General features: G+C 43.9%; 1 protein-coding gene across 2 annotated transcripts in view; it reads left to right on the top strand.

Moving 5' to 3' along the window:
- The window catches only part of VPS13C (vacuolar protein sorting 13 homolog C), a 442,250-nt gene that overhangs the window by 165,249 nt on the left and 252,969 nt on the right, over positions 1–24,032 (top strand). For both annotated transcript variants that reach the window (XM_033920131.1, XM_033920132.1), the window contains exons 26-28: positions 2,967–3,120; positions 9,651–9,730; positions 13,182–13,241. In XM_033920131.1, coding sequence (XP_033776022.1) covers positions 2,967–3,120; positions 9,651–9,730; positions 13,182–13,241 — 294 coding nt within the window. The remainder of the gene's footprint in view (positions 1–2,966; positions 3,121–9,650; positions 9,731–13,181; positions 13,242–24,032) is intronic.

Raw genomic sequence — 24,032 nt, forward strand, 5'->3', positions numbered from 1 at the left:
ACCTCTTTATTGCTCCGCTACAGGATCGAGGATGGTCTGTAAGTTTTTGAAGAGCTTTTGTGTTCAGAACATCTGACTGAATGCATTCGGCTTCAGTAGCTTATGTTAGAGAGTGGCAAGTCTTAGATGTCCAGTGCAGTGATTGTCAGGTATAGAGGTCTGCACGGGATCGCGGGAATCCCGCAGGTCCCACGGGGGTCCCACGGGAATCCCCCCCTAACCCACGGGACTCCCACGGGGACCCCCCTCTGGCCCACGGGACTCCCACGGGGATGGAAGGCTTTGGAAGCAGGGTTCATCCATATAATATAATGGACACGTCAGCCTTAGTAAAAGAGGGGGTTTATAAGTTAATTACCTGAACAGAAAACAAAAAAAGGGTTCCACCAAAGAGATTCCACAAGGAAAACAGCAGCGGAAACACAAAAGAAACTGTGGAATTGATGATCCTGTCAGAAGTAATTGCTGCTTTTTATGGGGACGGGTGGGGATGAAGGTAATTCCTTGCGGGGATGGGTGGGGACGGAGAGATCCTGACGGGGACGGGTGGGGACAGAGAGGATCCTGACGGGGACGGATGGGGATGGAGAGGATCCTGGTGGGGGACGGGCGGGGATGGGTGGGATTTCTGTCCCCACGCAACTCTCTAGTCAGGTAGTGCCATTTTCCTCACTAGTGTTAAAGGTCTTGGATTTTCTGTAGGAAAGTTTGGACAAAACCACTGCATTGACCCTAGTCTCTCTGACAGTACAGATAGCAGTCATAACAGAATTTTAGTTTGCTGGAAATTGGTGGTTATGCATCCAGAGGTCAAAAATCACATGAAGCCTCCCTTGGACCTGCACCTGGTGATTTTGGTGCTAACACAGGGCCCTTCAGACCTCTGAGAGAAACTTTTCTGAAGAATGTCACTCTGCAAAGAGTTTTTCTTGGTGACTATCTGTTCAGTGAGGAAAATGTCTGAATTACAAGCTTTGTCTTCTTGCTGATTTCATGGGAGAAGGTAATGATTCGGCCAATCCCTTTTTTTATTTCCTAAGGTAGCATTGTCATTCCACCTGTAAAATCCACTTCTCTGATGGGTTTTGTGGGAAGATATTGAAAGTAGGGAAGCAAACACTTTTCCTTGGTTAGATGTATGGAAGGTGTTGTAGCCTTTACCTGAAGAGGATGGATGAATTTCTTTGATTAGACAGGTTATTTGTATTGTTTGGAGCTAGTAAAGTGACACTAAAGGCAATGGTAGCCCACTGGAATAAGGAAGTTATAGCAGTATATATTGTCAAGGGACATCCGGTTCCTCTGATTCTGATGACATATTCTATTAGAGCAGGGGTGTCAAAGTCCCTCCTTGAGGGCCGCAATCCAGTCGGGTTTTCAGGATTTCCCCAATGAATATGCATGAGATCTGTTTGCATGCACTGCTTTCATTGTATGCTAAAAGATCTCATGCATATTCATTGGGAAAATCCTGAAAACCCGACTGGATTGCGGCCCTCAAGGAGGGACTTTGACACCCCTGCTCTAATAGAATATGTCATCAGAATCAGAGGAACCGGAAGAAGTTTTTCTTTACTCAGTGGGTGGTGGATACCTGGAATGCGCTTCCAGAGGACGTAATAGGGCAGAGTACGGTACTGGGGTTTAAGAAAGGATTGGACAATTTCCTGTTGGAGAAGGGGATAGAGGGGTATAGATAGAGGATTACTGCACAGGTCCTGGACCTGTTGGGCCGCCGCGTGAGCGGACTGCTGGGCGCGATGGACCTCGGGTCTGACCCGGCAGAGGCATTGCTTATGTTCTTATGTTCTTATGTCCCTTGACAATATATACTGCTATAACTTCCTTATTCCTCATCTGGGGTGGGGAGTAGCCTGATTCTATCACAGGAGATCTGCAGAATGGCCAAATGTGGAAGAAGTCTTGGAGGAAGGAAAAATGAGGTTGTTAGTTTGGATCATTGTTAAATTTTGGCTGTTTTTGTTCCTTGGATTTGAGGGGAATTAACAGCTGAAAGGCAGCACAGGAGACTTTAGTGAGTTATTATTTGTTCATTGGTTTTCAGTCTCCGTCTGCTAATAGATAATAAGCAAACCCATACAACTGGACTGCTATCGAGGGACTCGAAAAAAAATGGAAAGTGAAATGACTTAGTCTTCGTCACAAAAATTGTAAATGGGTTTTGAATCCTGAATACCCTGATTTTTAGCCTACTACACATAGTGATATGGAAAGGTTTTTGCTCCCAACCCCTGAGTTTTGCTATTACTGCATATATGTCAGACCGAATGGTTTCTCTTCTTTAAACAAAATGTAATATGAGACAGGGGGAACGTGCGTAAGCATATAATGGTTTTTAAATTATAATTTATTTAAGAAACATGGTTATCAAACACTCAAATCGCCCATGTGTAAAAGTAACTGCCTCTTTACTCCAATCAATCATTTGACCAAACGTTTATTTGATAATTAGATTCATCTGATTGAACACAGCCAGGCATGATTGGAACTAGAATCTAAGAACAGCAAAGGTGGTCCAGGGTGGAGGGACAACCAAAGGTGCGAACATGAAAGCTTTAGTTGAAGCTTGACCTGACTTTGCCAGGTTTCAGCCTAAGCCGCCTTCAAGGTTCGTTAAAATCTTCAGTATGAAAACACAAGCATATACACAATTTTCTGCTGAACAAGTAGCTTGGATCACCTTTGCTGTTTATATATCTTTTTTTTGCAGAGGTATTCCTGTTTCTTTGTCCATGATTGGAGGGTTTTCTTAGCCTAAATGAGGGCACCTAAGGTAGGCACCTACTGGTGATTAACTCAGTCCATGATCAAACTCCATCCAAAATCTGCCCCTAACTGCACCTACTTGTCGATAGGCTTCTTAGTGTAGACACCTTTATCGAAGTGGTAGGTGCCTACTGGCAAATTAATTTTTTAAATATTTTCAATTGTTTTTTGCATTTTAGGTGGTTCTTGAATTAACCAAGCAACAGATGCAGGAAGAAACAGTACTTATATTTAATATAATACAGTTGGGAACTGAAGCAATTGCTAAAACGTATGATTTATGTTCTGTCTCTTACCTAAAAAAAATCAGCCTGGATTACTATGACATTCAAGGTAAAATTGGCTGGGTATAAAGTAATAAATTTAAATTGTTTATCTATTGTATTGTCCTACTTGTAACCTACTTACATGAGCATACTGCATCTCCTCAGCATTTCAGACTTAGAACATAACATAACATAATTCTTTATTTATATACCGCAATATGCCTTTCGGTTCAATGCAGTTACAGAAAAATAGGTACACCAAAGAAGAAGAAAATACTAACATTGAAAATTAATAGAACCACTTGTATATGGTATTAAGGCACATAGAATTCCCTATCTGTCCCAAATTGGGATCACAATATAAGCTGAAGTGAATGGTATAAATCATCTATAAAAGAAATAAAGATAAATGAAACAGGAAGGAAGCATTTCAGATCTCAGCCTGCACCAAAAAAGACAGGAGAGTAAATGCCTGAAAGGAAAGGTGTAATGTTATACAATATATAACGTAGTATACTGTACAATATAGGTACAGTTACAAATCGAAACTAGAGAGCATGGCCAACATTTCTGCTCCTCAGCCTCTTCCCCAACCCATCGGAGGTCGACTTCAATTATATCATTGGCGCTGGACTCTCATCACTATGGACTACTTGGTCCTCAATGTAATCAAGGAGGGTTATTCTCTATTTTGTAACAATTCCCCCAAACCACTCTCCAAGAGAGTACTCTTTCATATCTCAATAGATGTCCCTTCTTCTTCAGGAAATTGAAGCTCTACTTCAGCTAAATGCCATAGAAGTAGTTCCCCCCTCTCTGAAAAATCAGGAGTTGTACTCCAGGTTTTTCCTAATTCCAAAGAAGATGGGATTTCTTCATCCAATTCTCGACCTCCAAGCTTTAAACAAATATCTAGTCAAAGAAAAGTTTTGCATGCTTCTTTAAAGACTATATACCTACTTCTACAATGAAATGATTGGCTGTGCTCTCTAGTTCTCAAAGAGGCCTACACACATATCCATACATCCCGATCACAGAAAGTTTCTACATTTTCGGATAGCTCAACAACACTTCCAGTACTAAGTTCTGCCATTTGACCTAGCTGCTTCTCCAATAGTATTCGCCAATCACCTAGTGGTCATAACAGCAACCCTATGCACTCATGGGTTTCAGGTGTTTTCCGTATCTGGATGATTGGCTGATAAAACTATATCCCTTCAAGCAGTCCACTCAGCAACACAGTTAACAATAAGTTTTCTGTAGCTTCTAGGGTTCAAAGTCAGCTTCCCCAAGTCACAGCTTCATCCCTCAACTGCTGCAATTCATAGGATCTGTACGGGCTTTTTTACCTCAGCAAAGACAAGACACCTTGCTTCATCTTTGCAATCATGTCTCCATTCTACAAACCATCTCAGCAAGACAGATGATGTCCAGATGATGTCCAGATGATCTACAGCAACTCGTAGGTCACATGGCATCCACAGTTCATGTTACCCCCTTTGCATGACTTCATCTCAGATTAGCTCAGTGGACCCTAACATCTTATCCCAAAGGATCACATTTGCCTTACCTCTTCGTCAATCCCTTCACTAGTGGATGGATTTGACAAATATTTCTGTTTCACATTCCCCCACATCAAAGAGTACTCACCATGGATTTGTCCATGGATGCTTGAGGGCTCATCTGGATGGTCTCAGATACAAGATTGATGACCTGCTCAAGAAAAGACATTCCACATCAACCTGTTAGAGCTGTGGGTGATTTGGAATTCTCTCAAAACCTTTCAAGAGAATCTTTCTAACCAAGTCTTCCTTGTTCGAATGGACATTCAAGTAGCCATGAACTATATCAACAAACAAGGAGGAACAGGCTCTCTTCCTCTTGTTCAAGAAGCTGAACACATTTGGAACTGGGCAATTGCTCGGAACATATTCTTCAAAGCCACATATGTACAAGGGAAACGAAATACTCTAGCCGACAAACTCTTCGGCCGCACAAGTGGACTCAACTCCAGAGTATTATGTCACATCTTCTCACTATGGAGGACTCCTCAGATAGACGTGTTTGCGTCTATCCACAACCACAAATTACCTCAATTGTGCTCCAGACAGTACTCTCCTCATTGTCTCGAAGCAGATGTGTTTCTTCAGGATTGAACAAACCAGTTCCTCTATGCATTTCCGCCAATCCTTCTCATTCTAAAGACCTTAGTCAAACTCAAGTGCAAATCAGCCACCATGATCCTGATAGCTCCTCTGTGGCCCAGACAACCTTGGTTTTCCCTTCTGTTTCAGCTGAGTACCAAGGATCCAATTCCATTACAGATCATTCCATCTCTGCATACTCAGAGTCAAGGATCTCTTTCACATCCCAATTTGCAATCTCTGCACCCCACAGCTTGGTACATCTCGGTCTGACTTCAGCAGATTTTAATCTTTCTGACTCAGTACAAGCCATTATAGGTAAGAAAACCACCTACTCAGCAATGATATCAACAGGTGGCACACTTCAATTCCTGGTGTAATCTCCATGACCAAGATGCTTCCTCCTCCTCTTTTCCTTCAGTGTTGGATTATCTGCTCAATCTAATTCTGGACTGAAAACCACTTTGGTCGGAGTTCACCTCAGTGCTATTAGTGCTTTCCATGATTCTGTCAACAATAAAACTCTGGCCTCTCATCCGCTTATTTCCTGCTTTAGATGTTAGGGCACCACCACATAATACTTACATGAGCCAGTAATGGAGGTAAAATGGAGCAATGCCAGAGCACTACAAAGTAAAACTTAACGTGCTGTAATTGTTTCAGGTACATATTTCTTCAGCAATGGACCCCTGATGAAAGCATTTCCACATGCTGAAACACAGCCCATGTAGGGTCCTTCCTACCTCTCAGTTCTTCAGCACTGCCACATAGTACTCCAGCATTTGGCTTTCTGCACTTCAGGACCATTTTGGCTAATACAGGCGATACCATCTTACTGACTAGCACCAATCTCGGACCCTTTGATATCTGCTGGTGTAACTGACTATATTGCACCCCAAGATCAGTTTTGGCTAATATAGGCATTTTCACCTTATAGACTAGCACTTATCAGAGACTATTTTAATATCATTTTACACATTTGTTTATATCATTTTATAAATTTTATGATTTGTTGTTTATTATACACCTGATAGTATCCAGTTCATCTACTCCACTTTTTCTTGCACTTGTGTGCACCAAGAGGTTTGTTTTTGTTGTTCTTCCTTTTTTTGAGTGGAGAATTGAGTTTTTTTTTCTTGTTGTGTTTTTTTTTTTATACAAAGGACTAAGCCACACAGGACTTCATCTCAACTTTTCATCTCATTTGATCTGAACAGATTGGGCTTCCCTGTAACCAAGAGAACTATTTCCACATGTTTAGCGGCCTGTATTTCTTTCTGCTATGCTCAGGCTGGGCTGCAGCTTGAGGGACGTGTTACAGCACACAAGGTCCGAGCTTGGCAACATCAGTAGCTTTCTTATATAAGAACATAAGAATTGGCACTGCTGGGTCAGACTAGTGGTCCATCGTGCCCAGCAGTCCGCTCACGCAGCGGCCCTTTGGTCCCAGTCTCCTAACTGAGACTAGCTTTACCTGGTTGTCTAACTTTATCTTGAATTCCTGGAGGGTGTTTTCCCCTATTAATGAAATTTGCAAAGCAGCTACTTGGTCCTCAATTAACACATTCACATCTCGCTACTGTCTAGAATCCTATTCCAGATGAGATGGTTGTTTCGGCCAAGCGGTATTACAGAATTTACCATATTTTTCACTCCATAGGACGCACTTTTTCCCCCCCTCAAAAGTGGGTGGAAATGTCTATGCGTCTTATGGACCTTTTAAAATCCCCCTTAAATCCTGGTAGTCCAGTGGTGTATCGTCAGGAGCGAGCTTTCCACGCTTCTGCGCCTCTCTCACTGGACGGCTGCCTCATTATCTCGGGGTCAGTGGCGCACAAGGCAGGAGCAAGCTTTTTGTGCCCCAACCTAGGCCTGCGCCGCTCCCTGAATGGCTGCTTTCAATTCTTGTGGCTGTCCAGCGAGGGAGGGGCAGTAGTGCGGAAAGCTCGCTCCTGCCGATACACCTTTGGATCACCAGGATTTAAGGGGGATTTAAAAAGGCACCGGGGGGGGGGGATTTAGAAAGTCACAAGGGGGAATTTAGAAAGGTATTGGGGGGGGGGGGGTAAAAAATTGTTAAGTCGGCTGGGATGGATCCCTCCTGTCCCGGCCTGCCACTAGCCCACCAGAAGGGGGCCAGGGTACAGAGCCTGGCAGGGAGGGGGGCCAGGATGCAAAGCCTGGCAGGGAGGGGGCCAGGATGCAGAGCCTGGCAAGGAGTGTGGGGTTGGGTACAGACATGGCAAGGAATGAGGGAGGCTGGGTGCAGAGCCTGGTATAGTTTATGAAATAGATTAGTACACCATTTGGCTCAGAATATTTTTTCTTGTTTTCCTCCTCTAAACCTAGGTGCATCTTATAGTGCGAAAAATACGGTATTTTCTTTTTAATGGCCAACTCTCCCTCCATCCCATTTCAGTAAACTAGGGAGTCCCACATGTGAGAATATACTGCCTGCTTGTCCTAGGATAACGCACAATTACTTACCGTAACAGGTGTATCTGGGGACAGCAGGCAGATATTCTCACATCCCTCCTACCTTCTTGGTTGTCTTCTTAGCTTGCTTACAGAACTGAGGTACTGCAAGCTTGCATCAGGTGAGTGGTTGCAAAGTTTCTAAAAACTTAAAGTGCAAGTACACTTTTACCACTGTTCAAACTGGGCTCCATGGATGACATCCCCCCCACATGCGAGAATATCTGCCTGCTGTCCCCAAATAACACCTGTTATCCCAGGACAAGCAGGCAGCATATTCTCACTAATGGATGATGTCACCGATGGAGCCCCGGTACGGACACTTGAAAAGTGAATCGCAACTTTAATTTTAGAAAGTTCGTGATTAGCCCGCACCGCACATGTGCGAGTTCCTTCCCGCCCGACAGGCGCGCGGTCCCTCAGTTTTCTAGTTTCTGCGGAGCTAGAAAGATGCGTGTTTCAACACCTGTTGAATTTTTTCTCTCGCTTGCCTTCCCGCTCTCGCAGATTGTCATTTTTTTGTCACAGTTCTTTTGTTTCTTATTTTCTTTTTCATTTTAAGTTTAAAAAAAAAATCTTTTTTCTTTTTACTTTGCCATCGCGAGCTTTGGCCCTGTGGGGCCTTATGGACTCTTTCCGCCATAGAGTTCGATTTGTCAACGGCTGTCTTCCCGTCCATGTCCTGCCTGCCGACGGGCTGCATAAGGTGTGGTCACTGTGCTTAAGCCATTTCTCTCACCAAACCTCACCATTGGTACTTGCAGTATCTGGGACCCGAGCATCATGTTGAATCCTGCTCCCGCTGCTCGTTCCTTCAGAAGCGCACTCTAAAAAAATTGGTTGCTTCAACAAAAACAACTCTTCGGCACTGCGATGGACATCCCTGACACCGTCCACTTCATCCCTTACACCGTCCACGCCGACCAAGACTGCACCGACCAAAACGACATCGAGGGTGGATCCACCAACTTTGACTCTGGTGTTGCAACAATTGGGTAAGCCGGCTATGAAGCCTTCCATTACCCCCTCCGGGATGCAGATCGAAGCTGCAGTAAGTCAAGTCCTGCCGACCTCGCACAAGTCCTGTAAACGCATGGTTCCCATATTGGTGAGTGCCTCCTCAGCCTCATCATCCCCAAGCTGTGTTGTTCAGCCATCCATACCTGCCAAAAATAAACAAATGGTACCGGCACTGTCCCTCAAGCAGAAAATTGACAATCTGCTTTGGGAGGAGTTAGGAGAGCATTTTACCCTCTTGGTGCCGGCTCACTTGTTACCAAGCATGGCACTGACTTTCCAGGAACTGGTCCGGTCTGAGGTGCTCACAGCACCAACCACTCCTCTTAATGCTACTCCGGTGCGGACATCCTCAACCCAGGACTCGAGAGTTCTACTGGGATAATACCTGTTATGGTAATTAACTGTGATTTTCTACATGTGTAAAAATTTGGCTTTGTTAGCTTGCATTTTCAGGTAAAAGCCTACTTTTACCCATACATTAAAAGGAGCAGAGTTTAGTTATGAAAGCGATTTGAGCAGAAATTTAATTTTATTCTGTTTTCATTATGTTCATCCATGTAGGCTCAAGGTGACTATCAATATGAAATCAGTATAACAGATTTAAATACATAAAATTTTGAAATCTTTCCATGTACCTTTATGCATGTACATTTTGCTTATTTGCACTAGAATGAAAAGTACTTGGGTATTTTTATATCTTTGCTGTGAAAATTGGCCAGAGTTTTTCACAAGCAAATTCCAACATGGAATTTCCCTATGAAAATGAATTTGCTCTGCCCCTGAGACTGAGATACTCAGGAAAATTCATTGCATTACATTCTTTCATAAAATTATTAGATTTACTGCAACTGATTTTGACCTTTCCATTTTTAAACTTAGGCAAAATGATTGAATTTATGTAATAAAACCGGTCCCTACAAATATTGAAATATAAACTTTGTCCCCTCTGATATTACAGGATCCAAAAAACAGCCACTTAATCTAATTAGCTCCTCTGATAATCCAGGACTAGACCTTTTGAAAGTAGAATATTTTAAGGTAAGGATGCCTGAAAACTTTAAGTATAATATTACGTTTTAGGATTGTGAAAGGTTCTGTTTTTATGTCAAAGGCATTATGCTATATTTGAGGAACAGCATGTAGTTCATTAAACAGGGGATAACTTTAAAGAAAGTTTTCCAGGTGTAGAGGCTTTTTTACACATGGAAAAGCCTTTTGTGGAATTGCCCTGCAGTAAAGGGGTGTATATTTAGATGCATATAGACATTCATGGGGGACATAGGGCTCCTTTTAGAAAGGTCGCTAGCGTTTTTAGCGCACACACTGGATTAGCGCGCGCTACCTGAAAAACTACCACCTGCTCAAGAGGAGGCGGTAGCGGCTAGTGCACACAGCATTTTAGTGCGTGCTGTTCTGCGCGTTAAGGTCCTAACGCACCTTTGTAAAAGGAGCCCATAGTTTGGATGGAGCTGCATACAAGATTATGGTGGTGCAAATGCTGGTAACGACATGCTTATCTTGCATACATGTAGAAATACTGCTTTTAGAAAACTATATTTGCAAATGGTAAATCCTGAATATGTACATATTACAAGAGGATGTGTTTTGGGTAGGACTAGGAAGGGGAGACTAAAAGCTATAGATGTATTCTCCATTTCAGGAATGGAATGCATGCATTAATGTTGAGCTTTACATTTGCTCTTGGGGGAGGGGGATTATTTATATTGAATAAAGATGCTTGCTTTAGCACCATCATACTAGAGGGATTAAGGGATATTTTCCTTCTAATCCTATCATGTTCCATCCCCTTCCAGGGTTCAGTGTTTGGATCCACATAGATGTATTTATTCCAAAATAAGACATGTGCGTCTAATTGTTGCCTTTTATATGAATTGGCAATTTTGATTTTTTTGATATGTTTTGTTTTGCTATTTTTTAATTGTGCATGTTTAGTTGTAATCTGCCTTGTTTAAAAGCAGGATTTAAATAATAAACTATAGACTATAATTGTTGGCACTTAAACATCTGTGTTTCAAAATACCAACAAACATGCAAGTGCCATCACATAGATGCATATGTTGCCACTTCGTTCCCATTGATGTTTTAGCTGTTAATATGCAAAATGTATGCTGTGTGTGATAGCTACACATGTCAAGATGTCTGCATGTGCTCTAAGGCCCTACATCAGCAGATCCTGTTCTAAAATGCTACTGGAACTGTATACATCCCGACCTGGAAATCTCATTTCTAGTTTGTATGATCTATGTAAAATCTACCTTATTGCACACAGAGGCCCTCTTTTACAAAGGTGCGCTAAGCATTTTAGCGCGCGTTTGCACGCGCTGAATCAACGCGTGCACTAACTGCTAACGTGTCCATAAGATAACATGCACGTGCTAGCGTTTAGCACGTGATGAGCGTGCGCTAATATTCACTGCGGCTAAAAAGCATAGTGCACTTTAGTAAAAGAGGGGGAGAGTGCGTTGGAATATGCATGTATTGGAGCTGGATCTTAGGGTGACGGGTCAAAAGCGCGCGAGGACAAAGGCGCGCCGACAACCCAGCGCAGACAACTGAGTGCAGGGCTTGATCGCGCCGAAGATAACCCGTATTTTAAAGGGTTCTGACAGGGGGTGTTGGGGGAACCCCCCACTCTACTTAATAGGGATCGCGCTGCCATGTTGGGGGTGGGGGTGGGGGGTATAACCCCCCACATTATACTGAAAACTTAACTTTTTCCCTAAAAAACAGGGAAAAAGTTAAGTTTCCAGTATAATGAGGGGGGTTACAACCCCCCAAGCCCCCCACAATGCCAGCACGATCTCTATTAAGTAAAGTGTGTGTGTGTGTGGGGGGAGTCCCCACCAACACCCCGTGTCGGACCCCTTTAAAATATGGTTTTTCTTCAGCGCAATTAAGTCTTGCGCTCAGTTGTCAGCGCGCGCTTTTGACTATGAACCGGATCTTAGTGACCATGTTGTTTTTTATATTATAGGATTAAAATAGGTGTCCTTTTACTGTATATAGTTCATAGTTTGTTTAGTTATAGCCCCCCTTTAACAAGGTGGGTTACAATACTACATTCACAATAAGTATTACAAACAACCATAAATACAGACGTATATAAATTTCATCCACATATACAAATTCAGCAGATAAGATCAGTGCTTAGCACCCATATTCCATTTTGTAAAATAAGATGTCTCTTCAATAACTTCTTAAAAACAGCCTTATCTTTTTGCTTTCTAATGTAAAATGGACTACGATTCAAGCATCCAGACCAGCACAAGAAAATGCTCCCACTCTAGTTGCTTGTAACCTTGCCTGCCTTAGAGTTGGGGACTTTCATCTCCCTAACTTGAGCTGAGGGTAAACTTTAAGATGGTATATAGTCGGATATACATTCAATCAGGTATTTTGGTGCCATTCCATAGGGACAAAGGTACTTTAATAACAGCAGTTTATACTGTATCCCAAATTCGATCTTCAACCAATATTGCCTAACATAGAACTTGGACACATGATCAAATTTCCCAATACCAAACAAAACTTGAATTATCGAGTTTTGAGTAACTTGTAAGCCGTGAATCGCATTCATGGGGACGCCTAACAGCACCAAGTTGCAGCAATACAGCTGATTGAAGGACGTACTTAAAATTGGCCCCCAAACAAGTAAGATTTGAGATTACTCAGCAATCTCAATTTAAAAGAAATCTTCTTTACCATAGCATGAATGTGAGACTGAAAGGACAAACTGGAGTCCAATATCACCCCTTAGATATTTTACCTCAGCTGAAAAGTGGGTAGTTGTTCCTAAAGCTTGTACAGAGTCAAGAATATTTATATTCAGGGCCCTTGACAAAAACATCACTTTTGTCTTTGAAAAATTTAACATTTAAATATTTCTATCTATCTACCTTTTCACCTCAAAAATCACTGTTTCTACCTTCCCTAGATTGTAGCAGCGATAACTCAATTGGAAAAAGCAGTTGAATGTCATCCACATACAATCTATATGAGACATCTAACTGTTGTAGTAATACACATAGAGGACACATATAAAATTAGGCCCATATAATGATGATGATAAAGGTACAGGGTATATATGTAATATATTTATAAATTCATTAAGATATAAACATTTCTTTGCAGTCATGATATAATTATATAGAACAAATAACTTGCATAGTACACACATAACTTGAGAAATCTGGAAGGCTACTGGGCATACGTTTTGCAATAATCCCTGTTTTCCAGAAATGGCTTGTATATAGATTTCATGGTTTCTTGGATGGTTAAATGTATAGACCTATGTTATGGCAGTGATGAACCTTTTTAGCCAATATTGGCAACACTTGGAGATTTGAGTACCATTGATACAATATAAGATAATTGTGTAATTCTAAATTAGTTTATTGGAGAAGTAACTAATATTTCTAATTCTATCCATAGTCCTGTTTCATTAATGTCTCATACTATATTTTTCCAGGCTGATAAGAATGGCCCAAGTTTTCAAACTACTTTTAACAACACAGAGCAAACACTTCAGGTAAGAGAACAATGGGCTTCCCATTTCTAGACAGAATTGAATAAATCTTAAGGTACTATATTAGAGTATCTATATGGAAAATTAGCAATTTATAGCATACCTTAAATAAAAAAAGATTACATTTGCTTTTGTTTAAATGAATTTATCAAATTTTAAAAAATATTAAGATGATAACCTTACTCGTATTTTGACCTAATGTATTTTGTGAATGATTTTGTAACTGGCTTAAGAACAATGTTCTACATCAGGGGTGCCAAATGTTAGTCCTCGAGGGCTGCAATCCAGTTGGGTTTTTAACATTTCCCCAATGAATATGTATAAGATCTATTTGCGTGCACTGCTTTCATTGCATGCTAATAGATCTCATGCATATTCATTGGGAAATCCTGAAAACCCGACAGGATTGCGGTCCTCAAGGACCGACATTTGACACCCCTGTTTTACATACTTAGTTTGATGCTACTAAAATCACTCAGCCTATGTATATATAAAAGTAGGTGCACCAGAAACACTTAATTTATACAACTATACCCATAGGCTTTCCTGGGGCCAGGGAATAAGCAGAGCTGAAGGTACTATCAGCAGTAGGCTTATATAAAATATATGCATATATAGTTTCTTATTAGCATATACAGTATGTACATGACAAAGCCACTATGTCCCTGCAGCTTCTGGGGAGGCAACTGTGCTGCAGCTTCTGGGGAGGCAGTTTTTTTTTAAAGGTACAAAGGCATGTATAAAATAGATGCAGCAAATCATGAAGTAGAGCTGTTAAAAGAAGCTCCTGGTGGTTGTTGAATAGGACTTAAACTATATGTGACAAGAAGGAGAGATTGTGAATTTAATGCCATTGGGATAATGTGATGGTGTTGGGTAAAATCGATTTTGGAAGAAAAGGTTGCAAAAGGTTATTGTCTTGCTGTGAAAAGGTAAGAGAACAGAGACATTTGATATCTGTCTTTCTTTCACATCTCTACCTACCCCAGACTTAAAGATTTATAGTCCTTTACTTAGTTTAAATTTTTCTTCCTAAATTGTCAGTTAGTTAGGATTTACATCCAATAGTGAATAACCTAGATTTCAACAATAGACTAACTGTAGTCCTTGTAGTAAAAATTGACCAACTGACACATAAAATACATCAAATTCATTTAAGGAACTTCAAATCAAATTAAGCATCCCCATTCTTAATTTTAGATGACTTCACTCAGCCACATTGAGCTACAGACAAAATGCCTCATATATAGTTATCTTCCAGTTGGTCAGAGGTTGTTTATGTGCATGCCTGGTGCAAAGACCTCCTTGCCTCCAAATGAATCTAATCTATGGAGGCTATTGTGGTAGACTTGAAGGACCTAAATCAGACAGAGGTATATAGAGGAGACCTTCATGGACATAATGGAGTAGTACCTCCCCTAATTTGGGAGCCGGTTTGGTTCCTTGGAAGACCAAGGTCTTCTGAAAGAAGAGTATTACATTAATGAGGTGGGAAGCCATCCTGTAACTTTATCTGGCCTTGTAGGTGATGCAGTATATTGTCACCAGAGGATGTGTTTGCTGGAGGATGAGCTCAAAAAGAAATGGTTAGGACTGTCGTCATACTTGTTGATTTGATAATTAGGAATTTAGATAGCTAGGTGTTTGATGGGGGTGAGAATTGCTTGGTAATTTGCTTGTTTGGTATTAGAGGGTACTGAAAAAGAAAAGGCCTTATGGTATGTGTGTGGGTATCAATGATATAGGAAGCGTCTATGGAAGAAATTGAAACTTAATCTTCTAGGAAAGAAATTGAAATCCAGATCCTCCTGGGTAATAGTCTTAGAAATGCTACCCATTTCATGTACAAGACCCCCCAAAGGCATGATGAGCTGAGGAGTCTCAGTGCATGAATAAGACAATATGTCTTTGATGGCCTCCGATCTTGGGCACTGTTTCTCCATCAGGCAGAGGTTGACTGTCTTACCTGCCAGGATCGAATTTGGCTACCAACCCCATTTTCTGTTTGGGTATAATCATTATGATTTTATTCTAAGGTAACTGAAAGCAATCTAGCATATTAGAGAAATGATTGAAACTGACCCAGACAGTTCCAGAATTACATTTTATATTGTGGGCACCTGATTATCTAGTTCAGTTATAATAAGAGTATGTTTTAAAGCTTGTTTTATTAAGGAAAGTATTGTCTTTTTTCCTAATTATAGCTTTGTGTGTTAATAAAAGCAGCTTATTGAAAGAGCACCACGTCTGTGTTTTTGAATAATGAACTAAATAAGAGAGAAGTGGGTTACCTTAGACTTGTGCTTATTAGCCTCGTTTCTTGTAAATATGCCTCAATATTTTTCTCTACAACACATAATCAAATGTTTTTTGTGCCAACATGTTTTTACAATGGTACTTTTCTGTCCAAATTATAATATAATAGATCATAATTAACAGGAAAAATAGGTCAAAAACCTAGGTATAATTCCATATTATACTTTGTACTGGCACTGCTGAATTTCTGAGCTTATGTATATTCATAACAGAATCATTTGAACTATTCAGAAGACAGCTGACTTTGTTATAGACTGCATTGTACACACTTACCCCCCAAATTCTGTATATGGTGCCTTAAGTTGTTTGTGCAAATCAGTGTGCACAGCCAATTTGCATACACAACTTGTTTAAACATGCCTAATCAGCACTGATATTTGGCAATTAACACCTCACGATTGATGCTAGTTGGCACTAATTAGAAGTTGCATATACAATTTGGTTGGCGTATTCTATAAAATGCTGTACATCAGTTCTAGTATGTGAATCTGAAAAGGGGGGTGTTGCACAAGTGCTCTTAAGTTATGCCATGCACTGGCGCTTAATACAATTTTATAAGAGGTGTGTATCTTTTATAAAATCACACTAGGTGCTGTTCTAGTCAGCACTGATTTTTTTGGGCACCATATTTAGGAGCAGTTTCTAAAAACTTAATGATGGTCGCTAAACCAACTCCAACCTTTAATGATGGTCGCTAAACCAACTCCAGCTGGTAGTATTTTACCAGCTGATTTTCAAAATGGTTCACCGTGGTCTTTTCTGAGCTTCCTGGCAGTCTTCAGGGAGGGGGTGGTGGTGGTATGAGCAAACCAAACGTAATATCAACAGCAAAAGCAAAATGCAGAAGCTGGCTTTGACAATAGTTATGTGCAAAGGTTTAGATATCATACCATAGTAATATAGTAAGTAATAACAGAATGAATGATTTTTTTGCTTCGCTCTTTACGGAAGAAAATGTATGAAATCCTTCCTGAACTGGAAATGGTTTTCAAGTGTGATGAGGCAGAAGAATTGAAAGATATCTCAGTGAACCTGGAAGACGTACTAAGCCAAATCGACAAGTTAGAGTGATAAATCACCTGGACTGGATGGTATATACAGTAAACCTCTGAGAATTTGCGGTTCACGAATCACGGACTCAGTAATTCGTGGTATTTTCTGACTACCACTTCCTTATACTAAAGTCATGGTTACACCAATCAGGAGCTGCTTTGACACGCTATCTGGCATGTCAAAGCTGCTCCTGATTGGTGTAGTCTTATCTTAGTAACAGGAAGAGTCAGTCGGAGCAAACCGCGAGTGATTTTTTGCACCTGCTGGCATCCCAGCTGCCCTCTCCTGCCTTATGACAGACGAAAAACCATATTTGTTGTTTTTTGAAATTTGTGGGGATTCCTGGAATGGAACCCCTGTGAATTTTGGGGGAGTACTGTATACCAGGATACTGAAAAATCTCAAACATGAAATTGCTGATCTGTTAATGATCTGTAACCTGACACTAAAATCAAATGCAGTATCTTAAGATTGGAGGGTTGCCAATGTTACACTGATTTTTACAAAGAGTTCCAGGAGAAATATGAGGACTTTCAGACCGGTAAACCTGACCTCAATGCCGAGCAAAAGAATTATAAAAATAAATTTGTGAAACATGTAGACAAACATGATTTAATGGGATAGAGTCAGCATGGGTTCTGCCAAGGGAGGTCTTGCCTCACCAATTTGCTTGACTTCTTGTGAAGGTGTGGATAAGGTAAGCCGGTTGATATAGTGTATCTAGATTTCCAGAAAACTTTTGACATAGTTCCTCATGAGAGGCTCTTGAGAAAATTAGAGTCATGGGATAGGAGACAGTGTTCAATTGTGGATTAAAATTGGTAATTAGACAGAAAACAAAGGGTAGGATTAAATGGCCATTTTTCTCAGTGGAGGAGGGTAAATAGTGGTGTGTCGCAGGGTTCTGTACTGGGACCGGTGCAATTTAACTTATTTATAATTGATCTGGAAATTGGAATGACAAGTGAGGTGATTAAATTTGCAGATGACGCTAAACTCTTCAAAGTTGTTAAAATGCATGCAGGCTGTGAAAAACTGTAGGAAGACCTTAGGAACTTGGAAGACTGGACATCCAAATGGTGGATGAAATTTAATATGGACAAATGCAAAGCGATGCACATTGGGAAGAATAATCCAAATCATAGTTACTAGATGCCTACCTTGGGGGTCAGCGCTCAAGAAAGAGATCTGGGTATCATCGTGGACAATACAATGAAATCTTCCAGGTGTCATCGTGGACAGAATGTTGAAATCTTCTGCCCAATGTGTGGCGACAGCCAAGAAATCAAACAAGATGCTAGGAATTATTAGAAAAGGGATGGTAAACTAGACTAAGAATGTTATAATAATAATAATAATTATCCCAGGACAAGCAGGCAGCATATTCTTAACGCATGGGTGACGTCACCAACGGAGCCCCGGTACGGACACTTTTAACTAGAAAGTTCTAGTTGGCCGCACCGCGCATGCGCGGGTGCCTTCCCGCTCGACGGAGGAGAGCGTGGTCCCCAGTTTCTTCGTTTCCGCGGAGCGAAGAAGACGCATGTGTTTTCAACGGCCGTTGAAAAATCAATTCCTGCCTTCCCGCTCGCGTAATTTTTCGTTGTTTTTCTCTTTTTTCCCTTCGGGTTACTTTCCTTTTTATTTAAAAAAAAAAAAAAAATTGTCGGATTTTCTTTATTTTTCAGGCCGGCCCCGGCGGGGCCTGTTGCCACCATACAAGCCTCCGACTTTGATTTTGCAGAGGCCGTGTTTCCCTTCATGCCCCCTCAACCGGGCTTTAAGAAGTGCCAGCGGTGTGCACGCCTGATCTCTCTTACCGACTTGCACAATTGGTGCCTGCAGTGCTTGGGTCCAGAGCATCGGGCGGACTTCTGCACCCGCTGTGCTACGCTAAAAAAGCGTACCTTAAAAAATAGACAGATCCAGCAAAATATTCTATTCGGTACCGGATCTGCCATGGAATCTGCCGCGATGTCGACGGCACCGCAAAAGTCGACACCGACTACTTCGACTGCACCGGATCCTTCTTCGGGGTCGCTGGCCCCAGGTAAGCCGGCTAAGAAGCCTTCCACTTCCCTTGAGCGCCCTCTTGCCACGGTTGCGACACCGGCAACCCCGGCACCGCATCGACCCCGCAAACGCTCCGCTCTGATATCGGTGAGTGCCTCGTCATCGGCCTCCTCATCGCCGGAGCGTAGAGCGGCACCTATGGTACCGAAGAAGAAAAAAGCGGTACCGGTGCCTCCCCTGGACGACCGCATCGCGGCCATACTCCAAACACAGTTACAGGAGCAGCTGCAACAACAGTTCCAACAACTGTTGCCGACGTTGCTGGCACCGCACCTTCTGGTACGGGACCGGTCCGAGCCTCGCACCGTTCCATCGGTGTCGACCCCCTCGGTACCGCTCAACACTTCCATGCCGGTCCTCTCGGCTGAGCCACATCTTTCCCAGCCTACGGTACGGACCCTCTCTGATGCCGATCCTCCTCGGTACCGGGTACGGCACCGGTCTTCCTCACCCGGTACCGCCTCGGTCCGCTCTGGCAAGTCTCTCTCCAAAACCCGCCATGCCGAGCCCTCCACACCGATGTCCCGCCGTGCACACCCCGACATCAGGGACCCAGACTTATGGGAAGAATCCCCACACGGTACCGAGGAAGACGCTTCCTCCACGGACGAGGAACCTTCAGTGACTGATACCGTCTCAAAACCTGAACAGTCCTCGTTCACCAAATTCCTTAGGGAGATGTCTGCTGCTCTTTCCATTCCCTTGGAGTCCGACTCTAAAAAGTCACAGACCTTTCTCGATGCCTTTGACTTTGAGCAGCCTCCTAAGGAATTCCTCAAGTTACCCGTACATGACATCCTACGGGAAACTTTTTATAAGAACTGGGAGAACCCCCTCACTGTTCCGGGGGCCCCTCGCAAATTGGATAGCTTGTATCGGGTCATTCCCATCCCAGGGTTTGACAAGCCTCAATTGCCCCATGAATCTCTCCTGTTGGAGTCCACCTTGAAGAAAACTCAGGGCTCCAGTGTCTATGCCTCCACCCCTCCTGGCAGAGAGGGAAAAACTATGGATAAGTTTGGCAAGCGCCTTTTCCAGAATGCAATGCTGGCCAACAGGGCAAATAATTACACCTTTCACTTCTCCTTCTACATGAAGCATCTGGTGCAACAACTCTCCGCCTTACAAAAGTACATCCCTGAACGTAAGGTACCTCTTTTTCAACAACAAATTTCCAGTCTGCTCCAACTCCGGAAATTCATGGTGCGCTCCATTTATGACTCATTTGAGCTGACCTCTCGAGCGTCTGCCATGGCTGTTGCCATGCGGCGTCTGGCCTGGTTGAGAGTTTCTGACCTCGACATTAACCACCAAGACCGCCTGGCTAATGCACCTTGTCTTGGTGATGAACTCTTCGGGGAGTCCCTGGACTCAACAACCCAAAAACTCTCGGCTCACGAGACCAGGTGGGACACCCTGGTGAAGCCTAAAAAGAAGACCCCGCCTGCTCGCCCCTACAGACAGCAGTCTTCCTACCAACGCAGGTTCTCGGCCAGACCTCTCATCCCGCCTCAACAGCAGCCTCGCCGACCTCGTCAACATCATCAAACTCAGGCTCGCTCACAGTCTCGCCAACCTGCCAAGCCTCTTCCTCCGTCAAAACCTTCTCAGCCCTTTTGACTTTGTCCTCCAGGGCATAGCCAGTCTCTCACCATCATTGCCTCTTCCTCAGCATATCGGAGGTCGCCTCCAAATCTTCCTCAGCCGTTGGGAGGTCATCACATCAGACCAATGGGTCCTCAGCATTATTCGCCACGGCTACTCTCTCAACTTCCAGACTCTTCCACCAGACAATCCTCCCGTAGAGTCTGCTTCTCACTCCTCCCAAACCCTCCTGAGGGAGGTCCAATCCCTCCTTCTCAATGCCATCGAAGAGGTGCCTCCGGACCAAAGGGGTCAGGGATTCTACTCCCGCTACTTCCTGGTTCCCAAGAAGACAGGAGACCTCCGTCCCATCCTCGATCTCAGGGACCTCAACAAGTGTCTGGTCAAGGAGAAGTTCAGAATGCTCTCCCTTGCCACGCTTTACCCTCTTCTCTCTCAACACGACTGGCTATGTTCCCTGGACCTCAAAGAGGCCTACACTCACATCCCAATCAATCCGACTTCACGTCGCTACCTACGGTTACAGATACAGCACCGTCACTATCAGTACAAAGTGCTACCCTTTGGCCTCGCATCATCACCCAGGGTGTTCACCAAGTGCCTTATTGTGGTGGCGGCCTTCCTCAGGTCTCACGACCTCCAGGTGTTCCCCTACTTGAACGATTGGTTGGTGAAAGCGCCTGCATCTCCGCTTGTGCTGCAAGCCACTCATCACACCATCTCGCTCCTCCATCTACTGGGGTGCGAAATCAACTACCCCAAGTCGCACCTACTTCCCACACAGTGACTTCAATTCATTGGAGCAGTTCTGGACACCACTCTGATGAGGGCATTTCTTCCCGCCGACCGACAAAGGACCCTGCTCCATCTCTGTCGTCAGGTGCTCCTTCACCACTCCGTCCCAGCTCGGCAGATGATGGTCCTCCTGGGCCACATGGCCTCGACGGTCCATGTGCTTCCTCTGGCGCGACTCCACCTCAGGACACCTCAATGGACTCTTGCCAACCAATGGTCACAGACCACGGACCTTCTTTCTCATCCCATCTCTGTGACATCGTCTCTTCAACAATCTCTTCACTGGTGGTTGAACTCCTCAAATCTTTCCAGGGGTCTACTCTTTCATCTACCCCCTCACTCCATGATCATAACCACGGATGCCTCCCCCTATGCGTGGGGAGCTCACCTGGGAGATCTACGCACCCAGGGACTCTGGACCCCTCAGGATCGTCAACATCACATCAATTTCCTGGAACTCAGAGCCATGTTCTATGCTCTCAAGGCCTTCCAGCACCTTCTCTACCCTCAGGATCTTCTCCTGTGCACGGACAATCAAGTCGCCATGTACTACATAAACAAGCAAGGCGGCACCGGATCCACCCTCCTCTGTCAGGAGGCCCTCCGAATATGGACCTGGGCTACGACCCACAGTCTCTTCCTCAAGGCTGTATACATCCAGGGCGAACAGAACTCCCTGGCCAACAATCTCAGCCGCATCCTTCAACCTCACGAGTGGACTCTGGACCCTCCAACACTCCACTCCATCTTTGCTCGCTGGGGCACTCCACAGGTGGACCTCTTTGCAGCTCCTCACAACCATCAGCTGCCCCAGTTCTGTTCCAGACTCTTCTCTCTGACCCCAGACGCATTCCTGCTCGACTGGACGGATCGGTTCCTCTATGCCTTTCCTCCTCTACCTCTGATGTTGCGGACGTTATCCAAACTCCGCAGGGACAGGGCCACCATGATTCTCATCGCCCCTCGGTGGCCTCGCCAACACTGGTTCTCCCTCCTGCTTCAGCTCAGCTCCAGGGAGCCCATTCCTCTTCCTGTGTTTCCTACTCTACTTACGCAGCAGCATCAGTCTCTACTACATCCCAATCTGTCTTCGCTCCACGTGACAGCTTGGTTTCTCTCGGGCTAACATCTTCAGAGAATCTGTCTCAGCCCGTCCGTCGCATTTTGGATGCATCTAGGAAACCGGCCACCCTCCAATGTTACCATCAGAAGTGGACCAGGTTCTCCTCTTGGTGTCTACTGCATCATCACGATCCCACCTCATTGGCGGTGGAAACTGTATTGGACTATTTGCTCTCTCTCGCTGATGCTGGCCTCAAGTCTACCTCAATCAGAGTCCATCTCAGTGCCATCACTGCGTTTCATGAGCCTATCCTCGGAAAACCGCTTACGGCTCATTCTTTGGTTTCCCGGTTCATGAGAGGCCTCTTCAATGTCAAACCACCTCTGAAGCCTCCTCCTATCGTGTGGGGGACCTGAATGTGGTTTTATCAGCTCTCATGAAACCTCCTTTTGAGCCTCTTGCCACAACTTCGCTCAAACTTCTAACATGGAAGGTGCTTTTCCTCATTGCCATCACCTCTGCTAGGAGGGTTAGTGAGATGCATGCACTGGTTGCCGACCCTCCTTTCACTGTTTTTCACCATGACAAGGTGGTTCTGCGTACCCATCCTAAATTTCTTCCCAAGGTGGTCTCGGACTTCCACCTCAACCAGTCCATTGTGTTGCCTGTCTTTTTCCCTAAGCCCCATTCTCATCCTGGGGAACAGGCGTTGCACACGCTGGACTGTAAGCGTGCCCTTGCATACTACCTTGACCGTACCAGGGCTCACCGCTCCTCACCTCAGCTCTTTCTGTCCTTCGACCCTAACCGTCTAGGTCGCCCTGTCTCTAAACGAACGCTTTCCAACTGGCTTGCTGCCTGCATTGCGTTCTGTTATGCTCGGGCCGGTCTCTCACTGGAAGGTGCTGTCACGGCCCACAGGGTCAGAGCTATGGCTGCTTCTGTGGCTTTCCTCCGTTCCACGCCCATCGAGGAAATCTGCAAGGCTGCCACTTGGTCCTCAGTTCACACGTTCACTACTCACTACTGTCTGGATGCCTTCTCCAGACGGAATGGACACTTCGGCCAATCTGTGTTACAAAATTTATTTTCCTAATGGCCAACCATCCCTCCTCCCTCTCTGTTAGCTTGGAGGCCACCCATGCGTTAAGAATATGCTGCCTGCTTGTCCTGGGATAAAGCACAGTTACTTACCGTAACAGGTGTTATCCAGGGACAGCAGGCAGATATTCTTAGGACCCGCCCTCCTCCCCAGGTTGGCTTCTTAGCTGGCTTATCTTAACTGGGGACCACGCTCTCCTCCGTCGAGCGGGAAGGCACCCGCGCATGCGCGGTGCGGCCAACTAGAACTTTCTAGTTAAAAGTGTCCGTACCAGGGCTCCGTCGGCGACGTCACCCATGCGTTAAGAATATCTGCCTGCTGTCCCTGGATAACACCTGTTACGGTAAGTAACTGTGCTTAACAGCTTATATACCGCAATACCGTGAAGTTCTATGCCTCTGCATTACTTAATGATATGACCTCACTTTGAGTATTGCATTCAGTTCTGTTCTCCTTATCTGAAAAAAGTTTCATAGAAGAGCGAACAAGATGATAAAGGTGATGGAACTCCTCTTATGAGGAAAGACTAAAGAGGTTAGGGCACTTCAGCTTGGAAAAGAGACAGCTGAGGAGAGAAATGATTGAAGTCTACAAAATCCTGAGTGGTGTAGAACAGGTACAAGTGGATCAATTTTTTTTACTCCATCGATATTTACAAAGACTTGATGAAGTTACAGAGTAATACTTTAAAAACTAATAGGAGGAAATATTTTTTCACTCAGAGAATAGTTAAGCACTGAAATGTGTTGTCAGAGGATGTGGTAAGAACGGTTAGTGTAGCTGGTTT

Source organism: Geotrypetes seraphini, chromosome 14, assembly GCF_902459505.1.
Source record: "Geotrypetes seraphini chromosome 14, aGeoSer1.1, whole genome shotgun sequence".
Taxonomy (NCBI): domain Eukaryota; kingdom Metazoa; phylum Chordata; class Amphibia; order Gymnophiona; family Dermophiidae; genus Geotrypetes; species Geotrypetes seraphini.